Source organism: Camelina sativa, chromosome 20, assembly GCF_030686135.1.
Source record: "Camelina sativa cultivar CO46 ecotype springtype chromosome 20, ASM3068613v1".
Classification (NCBI taxonomy): Eukaryota; Viridiplantae; Streptophyta; class Magnoliopsida; order Brassicales; family Brassicaceae; genus Camelina; species Camelina sativa.
This window is the reverse complement of record NC_141899.1, coordinates 30,548,934-30,573,711: the sequence shown is the minus strand read 5'-3', so window position 1 is coordinate 30,573,711 and position 24,778 is coordinate 30,548,934. Positions and strand designations below refer to the sequence as shown.

Genomic DNA, 24,778 nt, shown 5'->3' with positions numbered 1-24,778 from the left:
AAGTGGATTGATCTCCATGATTCAAGCCAACAAGTTCCATGGGTTGCCAATGGAGGATCCACTAGATCATCTTGATGAGTTTGACAGAATCTGTGGTCTTACAAAGATCAATGGAGTGAGTGAAGATGGATTCAAGTTGAGGCTCTTCCCATTCTCACTTGGAGATAAGGCACACTTTTGCGAGAAGACTCTTCCTACTGGAGCAATAACCACATGGGATGCTTGCAAGAAGGCTTTCTTGGCAAAAAATTTCTCAAATGCAAGGACTGCTAGATTGAGGAATGAAATTTCTGGGTTTGCTCAAAGAAACAATAAAAGCTTTTGTGAAGCTTGGGAGAGGTTTAAAGGATTCCAGACTCAATGCCCTCATCATGGCTTCAGCAATGAGTCACTCTTGAGTACATTGTATAGAGGAGTGCTTCCCAAGATCAGGATGCTTCTTGACACAGCTTCTAATGGCAACTTCCTCAACAAGAATGTGGAAGAAGGCTGGGAGTTAGTTGAGAATCTTGCTCAGTCAGATGGCAACTATAATGAGGACTATGACAGAACCATAAGGTCATCATCAACTGATCAAGAGGACAAGTACAAGAAGGACTTGAAGATGGTCAATGAGAAGCTTGACAAGATCCTTCTTAGCTAACAAAAGTCTATTCACTTCATTGGTGAAGAAGAGGTTCCAGTTCAAGAGGGGGAGACTGAATTTGCTGAGTTGTGCTACATGCAAAACCAGGAAGGATTCAAAGGCTACAACCAATGGGGTTTCAAGAACAACAATCTCTCTTATAGGAGTACCAATGTGGCTAACCCTCAAGACCAAGTGTATCCACCTCCACAGCCTCAACAACAACAAAACTATGTCCCCAAACAACAACATCAAGTGTTCCAGCCTCAGTTGTGTCCCCCACCAGGGTTTCAGACTAACCAAGGCCATGAACAAGACTTAAGAGCCATGATGCAGCAGTTGTTGATTGGGCAAACACAAAGAAAGATTGAGGAAGCCAAGCAGTTTGCTGAATTGAATCAAAGGCTCACATCCCAGTATAATAACCTTAACATGAAGTTTGAAGGTCTCAACTCTAGAGTGAAGTATATGGAGAGCAACATTGCCTCTACTTCTGCTCCTAAACCCAACCAAATCCATGGAAAGCTGTTCAAAATCCAAGGGAGTTTACTGCAAAAGCCATCCATATCTCTGATGAGGAAGTCACTGAGGACAGTGATGTTCAAGATGGGGAGGATTGGTCAGTTATTGAAGCTTTGAGTGAAGTTTGTGCAGAGAAATCTGAATCCGTCATTGCACTCGACCAGGTACTCGAGCCAGCACTCGACCGAGTGCCTGATCGAGTGGTCGATCGAGCTGAGGGATCAGGAGCTGTTAAACCTGCTAAGTACATTCCTCCTGCCTACAAACCACCTCTACCATTCCCAGGACGTTTCAAAGCACAAAGGATCAAGGAATTAAGGGAAATAATTAAGAAAAAGGAGATGTTGGCTAAGCAACAAGAGGAAGTAAGGGTTTTGAAGGAAGAAGTTGTGGTTGAGAAACAAGAGGAAGTGATGGCTATTCAAGAGATCATCATTGCTTACCAAGAAGAGGAGAGAGGACCTCCCTTGGAACAGTATGAACCTTATCCTCTCTATAGAGATTTTTTGCTTGATTTGTCAAAGAAGAAGGCTCAAGCTCAAGATGAGAAGGATCTTGAGAACCTTGGAGGAGTGATCATCCCAATTAAGCTTAAGGATCCATGACCATTCTATCTGCCTTGCACAATCAGTTACCTCCACTACAACCAATGCCTTTGTGATTTAGGAGCTTCAATAAGTGTGATGCCATACTCCATAGCTCAAAAGCTTGGGAGAACTGATTTTAAATCCACCAACCTCCATGTATGCCTAGCTGATGGGTCAAACAGAGAAGTAGTTGGAAGGTTGGAGAATGTCCCACTCAAGATAGGGAAGGCAAGGGTTCACACAGATTTTGTGGTATTGGAGATGGACAAGGAACCTGAAGATCCTATTATCCTTGGGAGGCCATTCTTAGCCACTGTTGGAGCAGTCATTGATGTCAAGGAAGGTCTTGTGACCTTGAATATTGCTGAGGGTATAGTTATGAAGTTCAATATCTATAACCCAACCAACCTTCCTACCATTGATGATCAGCCTTTTACTATCAAAGACAAAGGTGGTCAAGAGGTCTTAAGTGATAAGGCAACTCCAAAGGCTGAGCTCTCTCTTCAAGAAGATTATGTGGAAAAGCTTAAGAGGTCAGTTCAAGAGCTGTCTAGTATGGTTAAGGATCTCCAAGTTAAGTTGAACAAGAGGTCTTTGAGGAAAGCAAGACCAAGGCTCAAAATCAAGAAGAAGTATGGTTTGTGTGCTAAGGGTGAGGTGATCAAGGATCAACTTCACAGTGACCAAGAGGTTCCAGGGAGGATTTCATCACCTCCTTGGTATCTAGACCAAGTTTAAGAAGGAAACCAAAAGTCAAGCTTAGTGACTCTAAACAAGCTCACTAGGGAGGAAGTCCCTAAGGTATCCTTTGTAAATATGGTTTAATTTCTTAGTAGTTTTGATGTGTTTTCTTTTATGTTTGTGTTGGACAGGCCTTTTAGTGAGAATGGAGTTGGGTATGGAGAGATTTGGACTTGGGCAAGGAGATTCGCAGGCCCACTCGACCATCCCACAAGAGGTACTCGACCGAGTTGGAGAAGGAGTGAGGCCCATTCGATTCCCATTCTTCTAGAATGATCGAGTGGAGGGAGAAAAGGAAGAAAAATTTTTAATTTTCAAACTTGGGTCAAGGAGCTCGACCACGTGCTGGTCGAGTGTGGGGTCGAGTGGCAGTCAAAAGCAAGTCAAAGATTCCCAATTCAAATTTGAATGGTATGGACGCTCCACCCTTGTCTCCTTGTCCCCTTAGCTTCTTTAAATAGGACTTACACGATCCTATACCTCTCACACTCTCTCATTTGCTAAAAACAACTAAATTCAAGTTTTAAAATCTCTCTCAAAGTTCATATTTTGCTCAAGCTTTGTTCTTTCAAGTTTTTGGGTCACTAACCTATTAACTTTGAGCTTTGAGTCTATTCCTTTCAGTTCCTTTTGAAAATGTCTTCTAAGATCACCAGGAAGTCTCAACAAACCGCTGCAACCTCCATGGAACGTCGTGATGCTGGCCTTGAAAGAAGGAGAGAAGCTGGAAAGGCAACTCGACGCCCCACTCGATCATGCACTCGACCGAGTGGTGGTTCGAGCAGCCAGTCGAGCCAGATACCGAGTCCAACGAGAGAATCAGTTGAGGAAGATCCTGAGAGGAATGAAAGTGAGGAGGAAAGGGAGCCAACTCTCAATGATTTTATGAGGAGACACAATGCCAAAGGGAAGAGGCCAACAGTTGAGGTTGAGCAAGAGGAGAGTGAAAATGAGAGTGAGGAAGAAAGTGAAGAAGAAGAGATAGAGGATGATGGGGAAGCAGAATCTTGTGGGTTGTCAAAGAGGCAGCTTTATGATGCTTTCATGAGAATGGAGTTCTTGGGGACTAGATATCCTCACAAAGAAACCATGGAGAAGCTTGCCATTGATGAAGATGTGGAGTTTGTTTTTGAGAAAAGTAACTTAACCAAGTTCATGGGGCTTTGCATGGAGGGCTACAAAGAAGAAAGTTGTGAGTTCCTAGCCACTGTCAAGTTGCATACATATGCAAGGAAGGTTGTTGAGGTTGGAGCTGGTCACATTTCCTTCACAATCAAGGGGAAGAAGCATGAGCTTTCAATGAGAAAGATAGCCAATGTGTTTGGTTTTGAAGTTGGGAGAAATAGGAGCTTGATGATACCAAGAGAGGAGCTCTATTTAGTTTGGGAAACCATTGGGGACAACAAACTCTACTCATCCTCCAATTCCAAGAGCTCAAGGATAAGGAGTCCAGTCCTAAGGTACTTCCACAAAGCTCTTGCCAACACCTTCTTTGCAAGGAAAGAAACTGGAAATATCAATGAGGGGGATCTAAAGATGATTGATATGGCTCTCAATAGGATCATCCTCAAAGCAAGAGATGGGACCATCATCCTTGGGAGCACTGTAGAGACTGATCTTGCAATGGTGCTCATAGACCATATGATACATTTGAGAAGTTGGGTAGGCAAGTTGGAGAACAAAGGCTCAAGAGGAGCACTAACCATTGGAGGCATCATTACTCCAATTCTACAAGCTGCCAAGGTCCCACTTAGAGGAGAAAGGGACTCACCAAGATGGATTGACTCAAGCTACCTCACCTCTACTCTCATCCTAGCCAAGGAGATGCATCAAGGAAATCACATCTTCAATTTTGAGCTTCCTACACTTGGAAGGAAACAATTGATCTTGCCTAACCAAGAGCTCACCACCATTCAAGAAGGAGCCAACATTGACTTTTGGCCAGCTGAGGAGCACTTATTTGATGGAGTAGTTCAAACTAGAGTTGAGGAAGCTGGGAATGCACAAGTGGCTGATGGGGAGGAGCAGTTTTATTTTGAGGATTATGAGCCCAACCCAAGGGATAGTAGAGGAGTTAGGGAGACTAGCAAGAGGTTGACACTTTTGCAAAAATGGAACAAGTGGCATGGGAAGAGGTTTGATAAGCTGAAGAAGAAGATGACGAACATGGCTAAGTCTATTAAGGGCTTAAAGAAGGAGGTTGCTGACTTGAAGAGTGGAAATTCTTCACCTTCACCATCAAGTCCTTTGAGGAAAAGTAGCTCAACTAGAGCACTTTCAAGAGTTGCAAACCCTTTGGAACCAGCTAGGGCTTCAATGTATGAGCCAAATCAGAGGAAGAGGAGCTCAAGTACCCGAGAACATCAGTCTTCGAGGCACTCGACCGGGTCACTCGAGCACCCACTCGACCGAGCACCACCGACGTACTCGACCGAGCACCTTCCCAGATCACCCTATGGCTTCCCACCTCCAGCTGCTTATCCAGGTTATCCAAGATACCCTCCCATCCCACCTCAATACTACATGGATCCAGCTCTCTACCAGCAGTTCTGCCAGCAGCAAGGTCAACATTTTGACACTCGCGGTCCAGCTCGACCCCCCTACTCGGACACGCACTCGACCGAGTCACGGTCGATCGCCATCGTCAAGCTGCCCCAAACTCCATCTCCAGGTCACCAACAAGACCCCAACTACTCCTATGACAGCATGCAGATGGATGTGGACAACTTCTTCCACAATCCCTAAGGTACCACCATCACCTTCACTTGTAAATATCATTGCATTTCATATTTTGTTTAGTTCTCTTAGTCTTGAATCTTCAATCAAATTTCTTTCACACAAGGGACTGTGTGATTTAAGTTTGGGGGAGGGTTTGAGATAGCATTTGACATTGTGTTTGGTGTTCTTATTTCAAATTTTTAGCATCTTCATATTAGTATTTGCATAATCATCTAAGGCATAGAAAAACCCTAAAAATTTGAAATTTTTTTGAAAAAATCCTTATAAAAAAAGAGTGTTCATGTAGTTTGCATTGCATATTAGGATCTTGTTTAGCATGTTTCATTTAGGATTGTATAATATTTGCATTAGGGATCTGTGATGAGTATTTCCTTGTTAGCTTGTTTATTCACTAGACTAGGATCAATGCCCAAGTTAATAGTACTTTGATGCTAGTTGAGTAGTTAGAAGCATAAGATTGAACCAAGCCTTGAATTCCTGCATTGCATTTAGTCTAAATTGAAGCATGTTGTGATTTGATGCCATTTCCTACTTATAAGAACCTAATATTGACTTTCAATTATCAACTTGTGCATTGCTTTAAACTCATGGATACCATATACATATTTGGATCATCTTTTTCCTTTTACCACTCTTGTTGATCCAAGTAGCTGATTTTCTCATTAAGAATCAGTTTCCCTACCCTTAACCTATCCTTCTTTCAAGCCAAATTTATTCTTGAGTGTGTAAGACCTATTTTGGGATTGAGCTTGGTAGAAAGTGTTAGGTTTGAACTGACAAGAGTAAGACCTTGTGTAGTTCTAGTTTGCATTTTTCAAACTAGATAGGACTAGGTGGTTCACTTGTTGGGTTTGGGACTTGGCTGTTTTGAAAAGAAAAGAGGAAAAAGAAAAACAAAAGGGTAGAGTCTTTAAAGAGGAGAGTGTGTTTAAGCAAAATCTAGTGAAAGGATGGGAAGTAAAGATTATTGAAATTGGTTCTAGTTAAAGAAAAGAAAGAAAGAAAAAAAGAAAAGTCTAGCAAAAAGCGTGTATGTCTTAAGAATAAGAAGAAAAGAGAACCATAGCAAATAAGTGAGAATCCCCCATCCCACTAGAAAAATCAAATAAGAAACCTCTCCTAAGACTTGAAAACCAAAAGAGAAAAGGGTGAAAGAGAAAAGAAGAAGTTAAAGGGTAGCACTAGGATCATTTGGGTTTAGATTGATAGGATAAACACTTTGGGTGCCTTTGGGTAGACAAGGTTTTATTCTTGTATGTGTCTAGGTGTTCTTACCTTTAGCATTCTTCTAAAGCTCAATCCATTTTTTTATGAGAAAACCTTGATTTTGACAAGCCCCACTCTAAGAGACCATCATTGTCTCAAAACCCTTTATTACCAAGCCAAATGAGTTTAAGCTTTGCATAGAATTGATTCATGTTCTTGATTAATGAATGTTAAAGGAAATGGTTGATTTGAATGCATGTGGATAACTAAGGCTCAAATCAATAAAGGTTGTGATATGTTTGTCTAAAATCTTTAAGTACAGCTCATTCACCTTGCATGATAGTACTAGTAACTTGGACATTGATTCTAGATGGTCTATTTGCAAGCTTTAGGAGATGAGATCCCACTTTCACACCTCACTTACCTTCTTATGTCTTGCTTATTTGTTTGAGGGCAAGCAAAGACAAAGTTTGGGGGTGTTGATATTCATATATTTTACCATGTTTTCCCTTAGTTTATTCACATCTTTTGCATCTTTTTCTATCCATTTAGGCCATTATTGTGTAGCTTTAGCACTAATCATGCATTAGAGTTTAGTTGCATTGCATTTGCATCTTTTCATGCATAATCAGGTGATTTTGGAGCTTAAGGAGCATGGAAGCAATGCTGAGGAGAAGTGAGCCAATCATGAAGGGAAAGCAAGAGAGTTAAGGCTGAAGAACCAAGGTCCAGAGTCCAACTCGACCTCACACTAGACCAGACACTCGACCGTGTGCTGAGGAGGACTCGACCGAGTGGAGAATGCACGAGAGAAGCCAGCTCGACCTGCCACTCGACCGAGCACAGGTCGAGTTGACCGAGCCGTTGACTATTTTGTCTTTTAGTGTTTTTAGGGCTTTCACCTCCTCTCCTATATAAAGCCTTGTACCTGCAGCCACCAAAGTGTGCAACCTTTTTAGAGAGTCAGAAACCTAGTTTTTACTTTTTAAGTAATTATTCCCTTTGCCTTTTTATTTTCTTAGATTTTGTACCCTTTTTAAGAAAACTCTAAGATTCTTCAATATTGTTGGTTCCATAACTTTAATTATATTAAGAATTTGGGTTTGATTCCTTTTGCAACATTGTAGATCTTGTTCTTATCTTTCATTTGATGCAAGTTTCGAGATTTTCTGGGTTTATGACTTTGATGTTAATCATGTGTTCATGTGAGTAGTGCTTAGGATCTTGTAGATGGGTTAGGCTAGGCTGTGTTTGAGGTTTGTTTGCTTTGGTCAAGCTTGATTGTGGTAGAATCTCTTCTAGGCTAGATGTTCTTAATGCTAATCCTGAACTGAGAGGTTAGGGTTTGATTTCAAGCATCTTAGCATCACACTAATGTTTAAGGAGCATAGATAAGGCTAGATCGAGAGCTTACCATTAGGCTTGCTAAGAGATTAGAGGTCTTGTTTGGTATGAGATGTATTGCTTAATGCCTGCTTGTGTAGATTCTTTACTTTGTGAGAACAAGTCTAGAGATGCATAGGTTTGATTGATTCTTGCCATGAGAGTGGAAGAAACTTGTCTTAGATTTATATGTCTAGAGATTAGCTCAAAGCTTTGCTTGAGATTTGTTGGCCAAAGTGTGATAACCTCAATCATTAGTCTAGCCCATGAATCCCTCCTCAAGGCCTTCTTTGTTTATTGATTTCTAAGTCTTAATCCTGTTGCTTGCTTGTTGTTTGATTCGTTTTTGCATTGCTCTGTTTTTATTGTGTTGCTCTGTTTCCCGGATTTATCTAGCTCGACCCTGCACTCGATCTACACTCGATCGAGTGCTAGCTCGAGTTCATCCCCAGAACTCTTGTTTATGATTTGTAGTTGTTCTGTCTTATCTCTAGTATCATTCTATTTGCATTTCTGTTTCATTTACTCATTGTCCTGTTCATTATTGTCTTGCATCAGTTCATTAGCATAGTTTTATTTCTGTTCTTGGTTCATAACTACTGCAATCATTCTGTTCTATTTGCATTTAGCTCTTAGTTCTTGTAGTTTACTTTCTGCATTTTACATTTTCATATTAGGATTGTTAGTGACAAACAATCTTTGCATTTGGCTTAACTTAGATTCATATACATATCTTAATTGTTCACAAACACTCATTTAGGATTGACACCTCTTATACTGCAACTGCATAAGGGGAATTGAAACACCTTACCATCCATCCATTCATATCTCATTGCATACATTCATCATCATTCATCACCCACACCAAAAAGATCTTGTTTCAGATTTGCACGGACAGGTTAGTAGTTTGTTACTATTTTAAAAAAAAAATTATTTTTTGACATGAACAAATAATTTGTGTGAATTTAATGCTGCAGCAATTAAGGCTATCAATAACCCGGGTGAGTGGTCACGATATGAGGCTTTGTTGCAGGATATAAAACAGCTGTGCTTAAATTTTGATTATTGGAAATGCCATCATGTTAATGGATCAGCGAATAAGGTTGCAATGGCTATAGCGAAGAGTGTGACACGCGAGGGTAGATTCCAATCTTATTTGTCGCTGGGTGGACCGGCCTGGCTGCATGATCAAGTAAGAAGAGACAATGAAGGGAGCAATTAATTGCTGATGTTTTCTGGTTTTTTTTGGTTTTTCGCTTGGAGGGTCGACTGACCTCAGTATCAAGTGTGATCTCTGTTTTTGTTTCTTATACTTTGTTTCCAAACTCTCATATTTTATTCTATCAGATGACAAGAGAAAAAAAAGCAGCAGATTTTTTAGTAGGAAAAAAAAAACTGTCATAACATAAGAAAATCTGCCATAACGTATATTGTTCATGTGAGTCAATATAGCAATTTTAAAAAGACTTTCGAAAATCTGTTACCAAACAACATATTTTTCCTTCAATCCAAAAATCAGTCATAACATAAAAAATATCTATCACCACTAGATGTCAAACTAACAATTATTTTTACGTTTATAAATCTGTCGCAATGTGACAGATTTTTTAAGTAAAAAATAAAACTGTTACAACAATCATAAAAAATCTGCCACAAAATTCCTAGAAATTTGACTAAAACAATGAAAATCTGTCATGACTTTATAAATAAGTCTGTCGCATTAAAAAAATCTGATGTCCACAAAAAATATGTCGTTACACACTTCAAATAAATCTGCCATAGAAAACAAATCTGCCGTTAAATTCTGCAAATTAATCTGCCATCTAAAATAAGTCTGCCGAAAAAAACTGCCATCAACAATAAATATGCCACTTACAAATTAATCTGCTATTATATGTATGGTAGACTTTTATAAAAGAAATAAAAAACGAAATTGAAGGAATTTTTTACCAAGGGTATTATTGACTTTTTTTTCCTAACAAAGCAAAAAAAGAGTATTTTCAGTAAAAAACTAATCCAACTGACCTTCAAATTTTAGGAGCTAATCTAGCAATTAACTGCTCAATTTGGGTCAAACTAGTAATTCTCCCATAAATATATTCTTGCTAGGAGATATCGCTTGTGTGTTGTATTAGTGTCGTTATCTGTCACTATTCGATACAAACTTAGTTGAATGCTTGTTGTTTAAATAACTAATTTTTTTCTTATTCGTCTTACCTAATTTTTTTTTTTTTTTTTTTGAATCTACTAAGCTTAGAGTTTTAAACAAACTTTTTGAAAGGAAAATCATGACATGAGTCAAGTATTGGTTGCTTTTTTAAGAAAGTATTATTTATTTGTCTTCCTCTTATGCCATCTTACATTAGTAGTGTCTATCCTTATAACTTATCATGCACCTAGGATTATAGGAAAACAAAATGACTATTTCCACTCCATAACAAATAAATACTTACATTTAGAAAATAGCAAGAGGGTTTCTGACATAGAAAGACAAGATTAAACAAAAGAAAATAAAATAAAGACAAGGATAATTTAACTATTACAAAGTGGGTGACTCATCACTCATCGTGTTAACATGGTAAAGTTGGCTTAGTGTGAACATATATATGTTATCTAAAAGAGTTTAATGTGGGTTTTACCCATATAGTTTAAATGTCTCATAATCCATCAATTTTTGTACCATGTATTTCTCTATCATGTAGATAACTAACATTTTATATTAAACGAGTTTATATTGGTATCTAATAACAATATTAAGATCTAGATTATCATTGATCTGAATAATCTTCATTTTTTTCCGTTTACCAACTTAAGTCTAAATAATCCGATGTAAGGACTGAGTAACCACCAGCAGACAAGATGATTTCAATCCATGTGCGCCACATTAACAAAAGCAACTCTTTTCTTTGCGCATTTTAGTCTATTAATAATGTGTTCGGTCGGATATAACTTTATAAATTAAGATCGGATCTCGAAAATTTCTCATTAAATTATTGTTATATGTGCACCCAAATCCAAGCTTTCATTAAAAGCACTTAAAGCTTTTTTCGTAGATTTTAAGGTTTTGATTCACACTAGTCCGTTGTAAGTGCAAAACAAAAACTGTGTTAAAATCACTTATTTGAATTTTATGATCAACATATATGTTTAATATCAAAATATATAGATAGTTATAGGCGTGCCTGTATAAATGTTTTATCACACTCTTTCTTTATATGTTGCTATTTAAAAATATTTTTACCAATGGAAGAACCATTAGTTCTAAGCATTATATATATATATCTCTTATTCTCTCTTGTTTGTAATTAAATTTACATTAAAGAAAGACTTTGTTGAGTGTTTATGACTCCTTTCAAAGTTGACGGCTAAGCGTATACATCTTTGGTTGGGTTATAAAAGGTTAGCCACGTACTCCCAATAAACCCTAATACTGTACTCTTCTTTTTTTAGTTCTTATTTTCGTCTGGTAAAAGTACTCTCACTAACTCTCCAATGGACGGTAAAGTCCAGCCTCCACAACATCAAGTTTTCATCAATTTTCGTGGGGAGGAGCTGCGCAACAGTTTCATCAGCCATCTCGTAGATGCTTTACAAAGGAATGGGATAAATACCTTTACAGACAAGCAAGAGAGCACGGGTGAAAATATAAGCAATCTTTTCGAGAGGATCAAAGATTCAAAGATTGCGCTAGCTGTGTTCTCGGAAAGGTACACAGAATCAAGATGGTGCTTGGATGAGCTTGTGAAGATAAGTGAACGTGCAGATCTAGGCGAGCTTAAGGTGTGATCTATGACAATATATATATGTTGAAGCTTAATGTTGTATATATATGCATACTTTGAGAAAATGGTATACTAACTGTTCGAATGCATATGACTTTCACAAGGCAATTCCAATCTTCTACAAAGTGCCTACTGAAAGTGTGAAACAACTTGTGGGAGTGTTTGGTGACCATTTTAGGCGTCGAGAATGGGAATATCGGTATGAGCAAGAAAGGATCGATAGATGGAAAGAGGCTGTGGCATGTGTCTCTGGTAAGATTGGGATGGTGTTCGATGATAAAAGGTATTTTCTTTGTTCCTAAGAGATTGGTTTTGGATTTTTTTTTTCCTTGTTTTCATTAGATTGATTTGATAGATTAAAACTGAAATAATTCATTTTCTTGATGTTTTTTCCACATGGTATATTAGGTTATAGTTTATTTTTCTATTCCCACAAAAATATAATTTAGAGTATAATATATTTTAAATAAATATGTGTTAAAAAAACAAAGAAAACCAAAACATTAATCTATAAGAAACAAATGAAGTATTACTTAATCCCATTCCTTTGTAAAGCATCTACGAGATGAAACCGTTGTTTGAAATGTCCTGCTTGTCTGTAACGAATTGAAACAATGTTATCGGGGTTCAGAATTACTCTGCTAACCTTGAAACCTCTAGAGACCTAGATCTTTGTTCACTCTTTCCCACTCGCTCGTTTGTACTTGCATGTAAAGTAAATCAAAGCAACATGTACTCATCCACTTGGCTTCATATTTCCTGAGTAAACCCACTCAACTTAGATAGAAGGCTAAACTCCCTTTAGTTTTCTGTAGCTCCAAGTAGTTCCAAAGCCTCTTGGAACTTATAGGTAGAACTTAATTTAGCATATATGCAGGGTTGTGTGTTATTGAAATTTACACCACATGTACTGATCCATCATTTATCAAGTCTCTTATGAAATGATAGCTCATTGCAATAGTTTAGTCCTACCATGATGAATCGCAGTTTTAGCCAATGATATTGCACTCTGTGAATCACAGTGAATTTTCATTGATCCTTGCACAAAAAATTGTTCATTCATAAGACCTTTAAACTAAATTTCTTTTCTTATTATTGTTAAGGCCATATACTTAGCCTTAGGGGGATGTATTCAACTTGACATTTTAAGTGATTTGTGTGAAATTTACAAATTCTATGTTATTCAATCATGGATGGTAAAAAGTCTATTAAAATTCACTGTTATTAAACTGATGATTTAAAAATCTACTTTAAAATCTACTAAAATCTCTTGTTATTGAACTGATGATTTAAAAATCTACTTTAAAATCTACTGTTATTCAAAACAGTTTTGTGGATTAGGATTTTAATAATTTTTAGGATTCTGGAGGATTCTGGAGGATTTGTTTAGTTAAAACTACAGAAATCCAAATCTTATGGTTTAGGTGGGATTTGAAAGAATTCTACAGAAAATCATATGAACTTCCCTAAAATCTATCAAAATTCTAAATTTCCTAAATCCCATCAAATTCTCCAAAATCATGGTTTGAATACATCCCCCTTAGTTTTAAGGTAGTAAATTCACACCTATCTTGACCATTCATCTATGATTGAAATGAAATATTGGAACTTACACAAACTCATAGGACCAATTGTTGAACCCCACTAATCTGAATGTATATATAGTCCAATTTCTCAGTTGTAACATGTTGAACTACCCAGAATCTAACCTTGTGTGTTTTTTTCAATCACACAATCTTCGCATAACGTGATTTCTGATATCGTATCCTCTCTAAAACACCCTTTCTTAATCAACATATATAGAGCTTGTTTACCAATGTATCATATTTTACTATGCCATAGTTAAGTCTAATCATTATCCCCTGATACAACTGCCAATGCCTCAGACAGCTTTGCTTGTCCCTATAGTAGCTAAGCAGCGCGAAGACTAAACATTCTCTAAGAGAACTTCTCTTTCAACAACCGGTGTATCTTCTACACTCACGAGAATTCTAAGTATATAAATAGCATATTTCTTCGTAGTCTTTTACTAATTAAGTTCCTCGATATAATTGGAAATGTACTTGACATATTTTAGTCATTGCTACTTCTTCGAGTTTGTAGCTAAAAACTAAATTGGTCCATACTATCATGTTAAGATTTACGGATTTCTATATTAAAATCAATTTCTCGAGGGACAACCAAAAAAAAAAGAGTTCAATTTCTGATGAGTAGATTATTTGATATATAGTATACCTTACGTTTTTATCACATTTTAAATTTTAATGTGAGCTTCCGAAGTATGTCTATATACAGTATGTAACGCTAGGTTCATTGGATAATTAAGCTGGTATAGTAGTACTCTCTTTATACATATTTGTGTTTTCTTTTTTCGTGAAATCTAATAGAAAAGTCCCAATTTTTTGGTTCTCATTCGTTTTTGCAGCTTGTCAGAGAGTGATTTCATCGGAAATATCGTCAAAAAGGTCTTGATCTCATTAGAGGAGATAACCAAAAACTCTCATGTCGACAAACATCTCGAAAGAGGAGAAACTTCATTGAACAAGAATTCTAAAAAATCCCTCAAGGATCAAAAGGGAAACCTAGGGAGTCAACCTAAACCTAATGAGATCATAAGTTTCAATGCAAGCAACTCTTTAGCTCCTCAATACATTTCCTCAGGACACAGTCAAACCCCGGTACAAGGCAGTCGTATCACAATTCAATTTACACAAGCAGCTTCTCCAGCTAACGCATTGGGACTCTGTGTGCCACTGGTACAAGGCCCTCATATAGGGGTGGCTCAACCTAGTCACGCCACAGGTTTCAGCGGTACAAGACCACTATATGACGGATTTCCAGTTAGACATGGCAACCATAAAATTGGGGGGAAAGGAGATCCTTCTACTATGACCAAAAATACTAAGAACCCCAACAAGTCTTCAAAGAGTAACCTCGAATATGACGGCTTTCCAATGAGATATGGCAACCATGAAACTGGGGGAAGAGGGGAAACTTATTCTATGACCAACAACAATACTAAGAAACCCAACAAGTCTTCAAGGAGTAACCTCCAATTTACTGGGACAAATGGGTGGGCTTAAGGTGAAGATATAAAAGAGAACCCTTGAAGGACTTAAAAAAGGGGAAAGTTGTGTCAGATTTCATTAGAACTTGATTTTGCTTTAATTCGCTACATGTATAAGACCTTCCAGTATCAATATCAACGTTGGAGTGATATTTGATTTATCCGAGAGTCATTGATGTTTGTATCAAACGTAACCTACAATACAATTATTCTCAACATTTTAATTAATTTTCATTTGTATAATTCTATTAGTTTTTCTTGTCAAACACTTCTAATTCAATATACAAGTTATTCTTATTATACAAAAATATATTTTCAGATATAAATAAATATCTACTAAAATTACCACATAATTATTTTTTTTTTTCAAATTTTCAAATAATAATGATTTCTATATAAAGATTTAATTTTTACTAAATCCATTGTGTTTTTCAAATGGAAAAATAAACATTGTGAACATATATTAAATGCAATTTAACACCAGACTGAAACCAGAAATATAAAGTTTAAGGATACCTGCTAATTTATTTGCATATTAATATAAATCATTAAAGTATTTGAACTTTAATCATTACTAGGTGATACCCCGTGCTACAGCATGGAATGACACATATTTTAATTAGTTTATGTATATTTCGAATGCATAAAATATTTTGATTTATGTGTGTTTTTATAATTTCAAAATTTTAAATAGTGTTCAGTAGTATATTTGGTTTACTTACATGATAAATATTAAAATATATTTAGATAAATACGTTATTTAGACATCGCTAATCCTTTGCACGGTAACAGATACACAATGATCGTTTTGCAGTTTTTAAGTAGTAGTGGTATGCTTATAGGTGTTAAATCCAAATAACAGATTTTAATTTGGTTTTAGTTAGGACTAACCTACACGTAAATATTTTAGAATGGTAAATACATCTCGTCCCATCCCGTCTTGTCCTGTCCCGTCCTATATAATCTCGTCCCTATCTGTAAAATTTTTAATGTCCCATAACTGTTTTTTTTTCACATATCTTATATATTAATTAATTTTTTATTATTAAGGCTACAATGAATACTTTACTATTTTAAAATACCTTTTAAAGTAATTTAATTTTTATCTTAAATTATAATTAGTTAATTGTTTTCAAAATTAAATTGGATTTACTTATATGTTCCTAAAATTTTGAGGAAAAATATGCACAAATATTAACAGTAATTTTCTTTTCTTGTTTTTCGTTTTTTCTTAAAATATTTACAAAAAAATAGAAATTTAGATTTGATTTATTATGTATTTAAACCTTTCCGTTATTTAATTCTGATGTATATGTTTTCGTTAATTAAATATTCTAATCAACTAAAATTTTTGCAAGATTTTCTCAAAAGATTGTTTTAGATTTGCAGTTAATGAAATCAAAATATATGAATTAAATTAAAAACATTAAAAAAATCAATGGCCAAGATTTAATTTAATTTTGAAAATCAATGGTTAATGTTTGACGAGAAAATCAGATCAACTAATCGGGTATTAAATGACCCGTACAGGATTCAACTAATTTGAATGGTTAGAGAATTTTAATTCCATGATATACTAATGTATTAATAATTCTTGATTATTAACCATTTTATTTAAAATCTATCAAAACAAAGTCATTGTCCAAAAGTTAGTCCATGAGTATTTCTGCTTTAATAGTATACTAGATTAAGACCCGTGCTAGAGCACGGGTTAAAATTTATTTTATTTATATTGTAATTTTTATATTAAATATAATTTATTTGATTTTTTAAAAAAGTTTCTTTGAATAAAATATTATGCAATAAAATCATATGCTAAATATGATGACTTGAAAAAAGACATAAAGACTTGAATGTTATGTTGTGAATTTGATTTTTTTAAAGCGAGTTATTATATTATGAGTAATCTAATATATTGTTATACTTTTTGTTTTAATATACTTGGTTTTTTAAAATTCTTTCATATTATAGTGACATATTATTGATATTGCTATAACAAACCAATTTAGAGTGTTTATAGTTTCTAACTTTTAAATCAAGTTTCAATATTTTAAAAGTATTTCAAAATAAATTATTTAAAATTTATTATATTATATAAAATTCAACAAAAAGGTATAAAATTGAATTTAAATATTCAAATTTTGACCCGTTACTCAGTAATTTTTTTAATTCAATAGATATTATTTTCAAAGAATAATATTACTAAAACTTGAATATTTTATAGATTGAGTCATTTATATTTGTTTTTAAAAATTCTACTTATGGTGTATCCGGAAATAAAACTATTTTTAATTATAATAAATAATATGATAATTTATTTGTTTCACAAAATAGACTCATATATAAAAATGAGAGGTGAAGTATAATGATAATTAACAAATTAATATGTTAAGTAAGATATCAAAAGATTTTATTTGATGAATAATTTAATAAAGGAAATTAATATGGTAAGTTAGATGATATCAAATGATTTTTTTTAGAATATTCTGTTTAAGATTTTTGGAAACAATAAATCCAGACTATACAAATAATATAAAACTTAATCTATAACCTATTTGTAACCAACTTATTAAAATTACATAGTCTATAAAACAATGTTGTGTACTTCCGTTTTATTATATAGAGGATATGTTTATTTATAGACTATTTTTTTGTTATTAATATCTCCATTATTTTCATCAGGAACTACCGACAAAACAATTTCTTTGAAAAATAATAGGTAATTTGTTAGAATAGAATTATCAAGACATGGTCCTATATCCTACTATATTAATTGAGAAGTACAAAAATAAAAATAACCTTAAAAAGTGTAAAATTTACATACAAATGCCATTAGAAATTGTTAAATAAAGATTAAAACTGTTGAGGGTATAAAAGATAATTAATAATTAATCATCTTACTATCTTATTATTAATCAGCAAAATCGCGGGTTACATGGATAATTGATCGACTTAATTTAAATCTATTTACAAATCTTTATCCTCTTAACCAAAAAATCTCATAAGATATCCCCTTAACAAAAAAATCTTATAAGATTGAACGATTATTTCCTTAACCGAAAATGATATTACACGCATAATATTTTCATAACTAAAAATAAGAATATACTAATAAATAAAACAAATACAGTACTTAAAAAAACTACTCACCACAATATTACTAGAATACAATCATCAAATCTCACATACAAATATTTACTAAGGGGGTGTATTCAACTTGACATTTTAAGTGATTTGTGTAAAAGTTACAAATCCTATGTTATTCAATCATGGATTTTAAAATGTCTTCTAAAATCTACTGATATTGAACTGATGATTTAAAAATCTACTTTAAAATCCACTGTTATTCAAAAGAGTTTGTGGATTTGGATTTTAATAAGTTTTAGGGATTCTGGAGGATTTGTGAGGATTTGTTTAATTAAGAATACAGAAATCCAAATATCATGGTTTAGGTGGGATTTGAAAGAATTTTACCATAAATCATATCAACTTCCCTAAAATTTATCAAAATTTTCAAATTTCCTAAATCCCATAAAATCCTTCAAAATCATTATTTCAATACACAGTCTAAAAGTTATCTAGAAAATTGAAAACATCTTATATTACGAAACAAGAAAAAATCTCTAAAATATCTTATATTATGAAGCGGAGGGAGTATATAGGATGATAGGATGGGAACTGGCCTTAAAAAGGACTTAATCAAAAAATTCGAGAATAGCGCTTATGAATTTTCAATTACAAGCTATTATAAATAATATAATGACAAATAAATTATTATAGATTTCCATAAAAAATATTCAGCTCGCGATCTACCGCGGGTTAGTACTTAGTATATTGGTTAATTTCGACGCATTTCCAGCTACAAAGTTGGACACAAGATATATAAAGTTAGAGAGTGGATCAGGATGTACAAAAATTTGGAAAAACCGAAAAAGAGACTGGAGATATTTGAAACACATATACAAGAAAGGACTAACGGAGTTCACACATGCGTTTGCAACTAACCTAGAGGTATCATGTTTTTCCCTTGTGTCAAATGATAATGAAAGCTTTCTAGCGAAGGATATCATCTGTATTGGACAAGATTTATATCAGGATATTATATATGGTTCTCACTCGAGGAATATTTTAAATCAAGAGTTCAAGACCGAGTAGTAGTCATCAGTCATGGTAGAATTGAACAGAGAAGACATAGAAATGATGGTATCGGAGAATATACAGTAGTAGCACTGCCCATAATTAAGAAACAGGATAGTGAAGTGCGGTTTTTTTTTTCCCCTTGTTTAAATTTATTTACTTTTTACTTCTTTTTTTGCCAAGAAAACTACTGTATGTACAGTGAGTGGCTTTTACAAAGCTATATTTTAGAACTGAAAGGTATTCATACTTTTAAAAGAACAAAAAAAGTTGAACTTTCCGTAACACTAAGGGTCGGGACCTAATTATATTATGTTATATCATGAAACAATGACATTTGATTTACTGTATGCGACAGCTACGAATACCACGTGAATCATGTTCAAATAGTTGTTGTGAACGAAAATGGAAATGACGTTGTTAATATCACTATGCGTATCGACCTTCTTAGCACTTATTTTCATAAAATCACAATCTAGGCGAACGATCGACAACAAAACTGGACCCACCACCGTCTCCGTGGCGGTTTCCAGTTATAGGAAACCTTCACAAGCTCAGCCTCCACCCTCACCGCTTCCTCCATTCTCTCAGCCTCTGTTATGGACCGCTCATGCTCCTTCACTTCGGCCGCGTCTCCACCCTCGTAGTCTCATCCGCCGAGATGGCTCATGAATGTCATGAAAACACACGATCTTAAGTACGCCAGCCGCCCGAAATGAAAAGCTGTTGCTACATTCCTGAATGGTGGACAGATGTGGCATTTTCCCTATATGGAGAATTTTGGAGGCAGTCTAAGGTTTTTACGTTTTTTTTTTTATTATACAGTGAAAGTTTTTTATTATCTACTCGCTAATAATTATTGTGATTTATTTGTCTCCAATATGTTTATATATCCCCATAATAATGTTAATGGAATTTACGTATAAGCGTGCAACATTGCGAACTTGTCCATAATTAATAATAATAAACGTACATCTTAACGAGTTATCTATCTAATGTATTGTAACAGTAATTAACAAACAAACATATTTCAAATTTTCGTTCAGAGTATATGTGTTATCAGTGCCGTGCATAAGGTTAAGAGGAAAAAGCATTTGCCCTAAGCCACCAATCCGTTTTATAATAAAATGAAAGTACACAACATTGTTTTGGTAGATTTTATAATTTTAATAAATAGTTACAAATAGGTTATCCATAGATTATAAATTAATCCATATACTAATTGTAACAAATAAAACCTTAATTGTAACAGAAAATCTTAAACGGGTTATTCTAAATTGATAGTTCATGGATATTCCAAACTTTATTTTCGGAAGATCACATATATAGTTCCAAATATCTAGAATCACAATATTACCAATTTATTTTTCACAGATTTTATTGATAAACTACATCAATAAAAAAGTTATTAAAGAGATAAAATATACTCTTAATCATAAAAAGGAATCAAATCTCGCTAATTTAACAATATTAATCATAATCTTTGGGATCGTATTCAGAAATTAAAAATTAAACCTTAATGCTAGATTAGGTCCGTGCTAGAGCATGGGTTGAAATTCCTTTTATTTATATTATAATTTAAGAATAAAATATAATTTATATAATTAATTTTAAAAGTTTTTAAGGTCCTAATTTAGCATTAATTGTGATCTTCGGAATCATATTTTATTCTAAAATTATAATATATATAAAAGGATTCAATCCGTGCTCTAGCACGGGTCCTAATCTAGTAATTAAAATATTTAGGCCACATTTTTTTCTTCTATTGTATCTAGGCTGTATTTATAAGTTGAGGATAATTGTGTATGTAAAATAGGTCTTTTGTTTATAAAGTCCATGACATTATTAATAAAAACAATACCTTATATCTATAAGGAAATTTCTACACATGTTTTATTCTCTAAATATAATATAATGATAATAATACTTATGGAATATAATTAAGAATAAACTAAATCTGTTTTGGAATAATCGGCATATTAATTAAAAAAGGGTAATTGGAAGAAAAAAAAACTGATTTTGAGTTTTGTTTCTTCAAAAAAAACTAATCGCCTATAAAAAATTTATTAAAAGCAAGATTAGTTTTCAGGTTTAAGAATCGTTCACAATCGTTCAAAATAATTTTACAAGTGAAAACTTATTCGCTGTATCATATATAATTTTTTTTTTGCTTCACTTTCATAATGTGAGTTTGGTAAATGATTTAAAAAAAAAATAGCAAAATTTTGATTTAGGATTTGTTTCCGTTTATCCTTGTTCTCTTTCAAACAATCTTTTTTAAAATTTTGATATTTAAAAGGGGACGGTTACAAAATTGGACCCCTAACTTGAGTCAATTGCATGACTAGACCCCTCTTTTTCTCTCTCCAACATTTGTCACTTTCGCCCTACTAAATCCTCTGCCATACTTCGTGTGGGGCTAATAGTTTTCATTTCCCGTCTCATGGAAAACCCTTTTCACAGAAATGCCGTTATTTCTGATTTATTTGAGTTTCTTGCGAAAATGTTTATTACATTCATATCCTCATCTTCTTCTCTTATTTACGGTTGTGCCACCGACATCAATTTTCCAACAACCATGAACAACTAAATTTGAAGCTCATAATGCTTCAACAACCCAATTTGTGAGCTTAAATAACATCCAATGCTATGAGAACTTCATTTTCTTCCATCTCCTCTCCATTTTAATCGAAAAAATTGAAAGTTCGTTAATCTTGTTATATCTCGTGAACAAGGAAAATTGGTGTTGTGTTTCTTCAGTGGTGACTAAAGACGACGTCCTTGGTGCTTGACATTGCGAAACCACCACCGATAAGGTTATTTTCCGGTAGATTTCATGATTTTCTTTGTTTTTTTTGTCGAAATTAGACTTCATTTATTAGTCCAACTGTCATAATATCATGTAAAGTCTACTATGTGGTCAGTTTTGTAATTTAAAATTTATCGACTTTCGAGCCCGTAGACTAAAATTTCAGTCTCCTTAATTTCATTTGAAAACAAAAAAAAATATAGTTTAGACTGCATTATAATATTTCCAACCGATACCTCGTTTGCAGTCTACTAAGGTGTATTTTTGCAATTGACCAAATTCTTGACTTTTTAGTGATGACTGCTAGACTAAGTCTTCTTACGATAATAAACGAGTAGACTTCTATACTGACTATTTTTGGAGTTAACCAAAATATTTAAGCATTGACCGTAATATTATTGATATTAAAATAATTAGTTGACTGCAAAAGAAGTCTACTAATTAAAAAATTAAAATGTTAGTCAACCCCAAAAATGACCACGGCAGACTGCTAACGAAGTCATCATTCTTGTAGACTTCGTACGTAGTCTACTTGGCAAAAGTCAAACTTGGTCAATTGCAAAACTAACCACGACGAAGTTTACATTTTCTTGTTGACGGATAGATGAAGTCTACTTGTTAGACATAAGTCTACTGTAAAGTCAATGGATTGGTCAATTACAAAAATAACCAGAGTAGACTACAATTGAAGTTAACAGATTGAACTTTCCATTGAAGTCTACCTAGTTTTATCTATTTAATTGCAAAACTGACCAAAAAATTAACAAAGGAAGACCACAAAAGAAGTCAACCGGTTCTGGTAGACTTCATCCGCTGTCTGCTTTGTTAAATTGTAATTGCAAAAATAGACCACAAAAAATAGACTTCATTTGAAGTTATCTTCGTATAGTCTAGTTTATATCTATCCGTTTGACGTCAACATGAAGTCAGCAAAATTTGAAAACCAAATTATTGCAAATTGGTGAATAATTTTTAAGATTTTCTTGTTGTATTCTTTGATATATGTTATTTACTTGCCTCTGTATGTTTTTTACATGAATCCATATTATACATATGGAGAAATCAAGTTTTTGGTTTTCATAGGCAGTTAGGTCATTAAAGTAGACTAATTTAGGAAGTTAAAATGTTGGAGTTATCTGTGAAGTCTGTATAATTGAAATAGTGTTTAATTGAAATTTATAAATTTTTCTTTTTGATTTTGTAGTTCATTTGTTTTGTATCGGTTATGTACTTGCCTATGTCTATTTTTTTCATGATAATATATTATACTTTTGGATCAATCATGTTTTTGGTTTTGTTAGGCATCTAAGTTATTGATTTAAGACTTCTACGGATAGTCAGCTATGTAATGAGTATTTGACTTGCTGCTTACTCTTTCAGGTAAATGGCGCAAATACCTGTTGTTTTCAAAGTATGGGTGACGAGAAATGGGTCTTGGCATTTTGATATGGATGGACGCAAAGGTGGGAGAATGTTTTTTTAGCGACACGGTTGTACATACGCTGAGCTTCTTGAAATGGTTGTAGAAGATTATCTGATTGACAAAAAAACAGAGATGGTTCAGTTATCGTATCCCTTAACAGAGATGATGCTTCAGCAATTGCCCCAAGATACCCCTCATGTCTATGTCACAAATGATAGATCAGTTCAGAACTTGATAGATTTTAGTAGTAGGAATGTTGTTCGCCTTTGCGTCTCTACGCGATGCATGGATGGACAGCCGGTTAAGGAATGTGTTAATGATATAAACAACTCTCGTTCTATTGACGATGGGGAGCCAACAGATGAATTTGGTAACGACGTAGATCCAGGTGCCGATGAATGTGTAGAAGAATGTCAAGAAGCTCTCCATGATACTACAAATGAGAAGCCGAAAGATGTTGATGACATGGATTTTGATTACAGTGAGTACGGGAAATTTGAAGATGACGATGAAGATGGAGATCACCTGGATGTATATGCTGAAGAAAGGAAACCGTTTGTTGGTGGTATTCATGGACAGTTAAATAATCCTTGGATAGACCAACTGAAAGTAGGTCAATGCTTTCCATGCAAACATGATGTCATAACAGAGGTACGTTTGACCGCTATTATGTTAAAATTCTCTTTCAAAATTAAGAAGTCCACAAAGTCTCGGTTGGTGGCAATATGCTCTGTACCAGGATGCACGTGGAGGGTCGTGGCCACTGTGAAGAATGATCCAACCACTTTTTGGGTCACCAAATATCTGAACGTGCATACATGTTCTATTGTGGACCGTGTAGCCCACCGTAAGCGTTGCACCTCCAAATATATTGGGATGCTTTTTGTAGAGCGGGTAGGAATAGTAGATGGTGTTGTCCCACAACATATCAAAGATTCAATGAGGACAATGTTCGGCATGACATTGGATTACACAACTTCGTACAGGGCTTTACAATATGCCTTGGAATATGTGAGAGGACACGTCAAATCTGGATATGCGAAGTTGCCTTATTGTCTTAGAAAAATAGAGCAGTCAAACTCAGGAAGTGTCGTTGACCTTGTTGTTGATGACGAGCATAGGTTTAAGTACCTTTTCCTATCTTTCGATGCTTCAATCCGTGGTTTCAATTACGTGAGGCGAGTTATTGTGGTTGATGGGACCCATCTCACCGGAAAGTATGAAGGTATATTGCTAGTCGCTTGCACACAGGATGGTAACTTTCAGATATTTCCGTTGGCTTTTGGAATTGTCGACTCAGAGTGTGATGCTTCATGGGATTGGTTTTTCACCAAATTAAGTGAGTGTATCTCGGATGAATATCCACTGGTAGTAGTTTCGGATAGGTGCAGTTCAATAGCTAAAGCATGTCGCAATGTTATGCCATGGGCAACACAAGGGATATGTTACTACCATCTCCAACAAAACATAATTTCTAATTTCCATGGGAAGCAACTGATATACTTGGTGAAAGGGACAGCATATGCGCATACGCATGATGATTACAACCGCTACATGGCTTCCCTTACTAACGTAAATCCGGCCATTGCAGCGTACTTGAATGAGGCAGATCCAGCTTTATAGTCTCGGGTTTACTGTCCAGGAGATAGATACAACATCAAGACTAGCAACAATGCGGAATCTATCAACTCCATGCTAAAGAAAGCCAAAGGTTATCCCATCACATATCTCATTGAGTTTATTACGAAAAAGTTAGG

At 34.6% G+C, this 24,778-nt stretch overlaps 2 protein-coding genes and 1 non-coding gene across 3 annotated transcripts; 2 read left to right on the top strand and 1 right to left on the bottom strand.

The window, feature by feature from the left end:
* Positions 1-271: 271 nt before the first annotated feature.
* Positions 272-378, bottom strand: LOC147919653 (small nucleolar RNA R71). The gene has a single exon (XR_015594219.1). It is a non-coding gene; the product is annotated as a small nucleolar RNA R71 (small nucleolar RNA).
* Positions 379-11,207: 10,829 nt separating this feature from the next.
* Positions 11,208-14,895, top strand: LOC104771612 (uncharacterized). The gene is made up of 3 exons (XM_010496165.3): positions 11,208-11,583; positions 11,690-11,868; positions 14,011-14,895. The coding sequence occupies exons 1-3, from the start codon at positions 11,296-11,298 to the stop codon at positions 14,666-14,668; spliced, it is 1,125 nt and encodes a 374-aa protein (XP_010494467.1). The 5' UTR covers positions 11,208-11,295; the 3' UTR covers positions 14,669-14,895.
* Positions 14,896-23,114: 8,219 nt separating this feature from the next.
* On the top strand, positions 23,115-24,778 carry LOC147919652 (uncharacterized). The gene has a single exon (XM_087504038.1). It carries the CDS (start codon positions 23,115-23,117, stop codon positions 24,642-24,644), a length of 1,530 nt encoding a protein of 509 aa, XP_087360164.1. The 3' UTR covers positions 24,645-24,778.

What these genes read in the sequence shown, in the direction of transcription:
- LOC104771612 (XM_010496165.3), top strand. Translation starts at nt 11,296, where the DNA reads ATGGACGGTAAAGTCCAGCCTCCACAACATCAAGTTTTCATCAATTTT. An exon ending in CAGATCTAGGCGAGCTTAAG is followed by an intron (nt 11,584 to 11,689) that starts GTGTGATCTATG and finishes GACTTTCACAAG; the next exon opens with GCAATTCCAATCTTCTACAA. An exon ending in ATGGTGTTCGATGATAAAAG is followed by an intron (nt 11,869 to 14,010) that starts GTATTTTCTTTG and finishes TCGTTTTTGCAG; the next exon opens with CTTGTCAGAGAGTGATTTCA.
- LOC147919652 (XM_087504038.1), top strand. Translation starts at nt 23,115, where the DNA reads ATGGTTGTAGAAGATTATCTGATTGACAAAAAAACAGAGATGGTTCAG.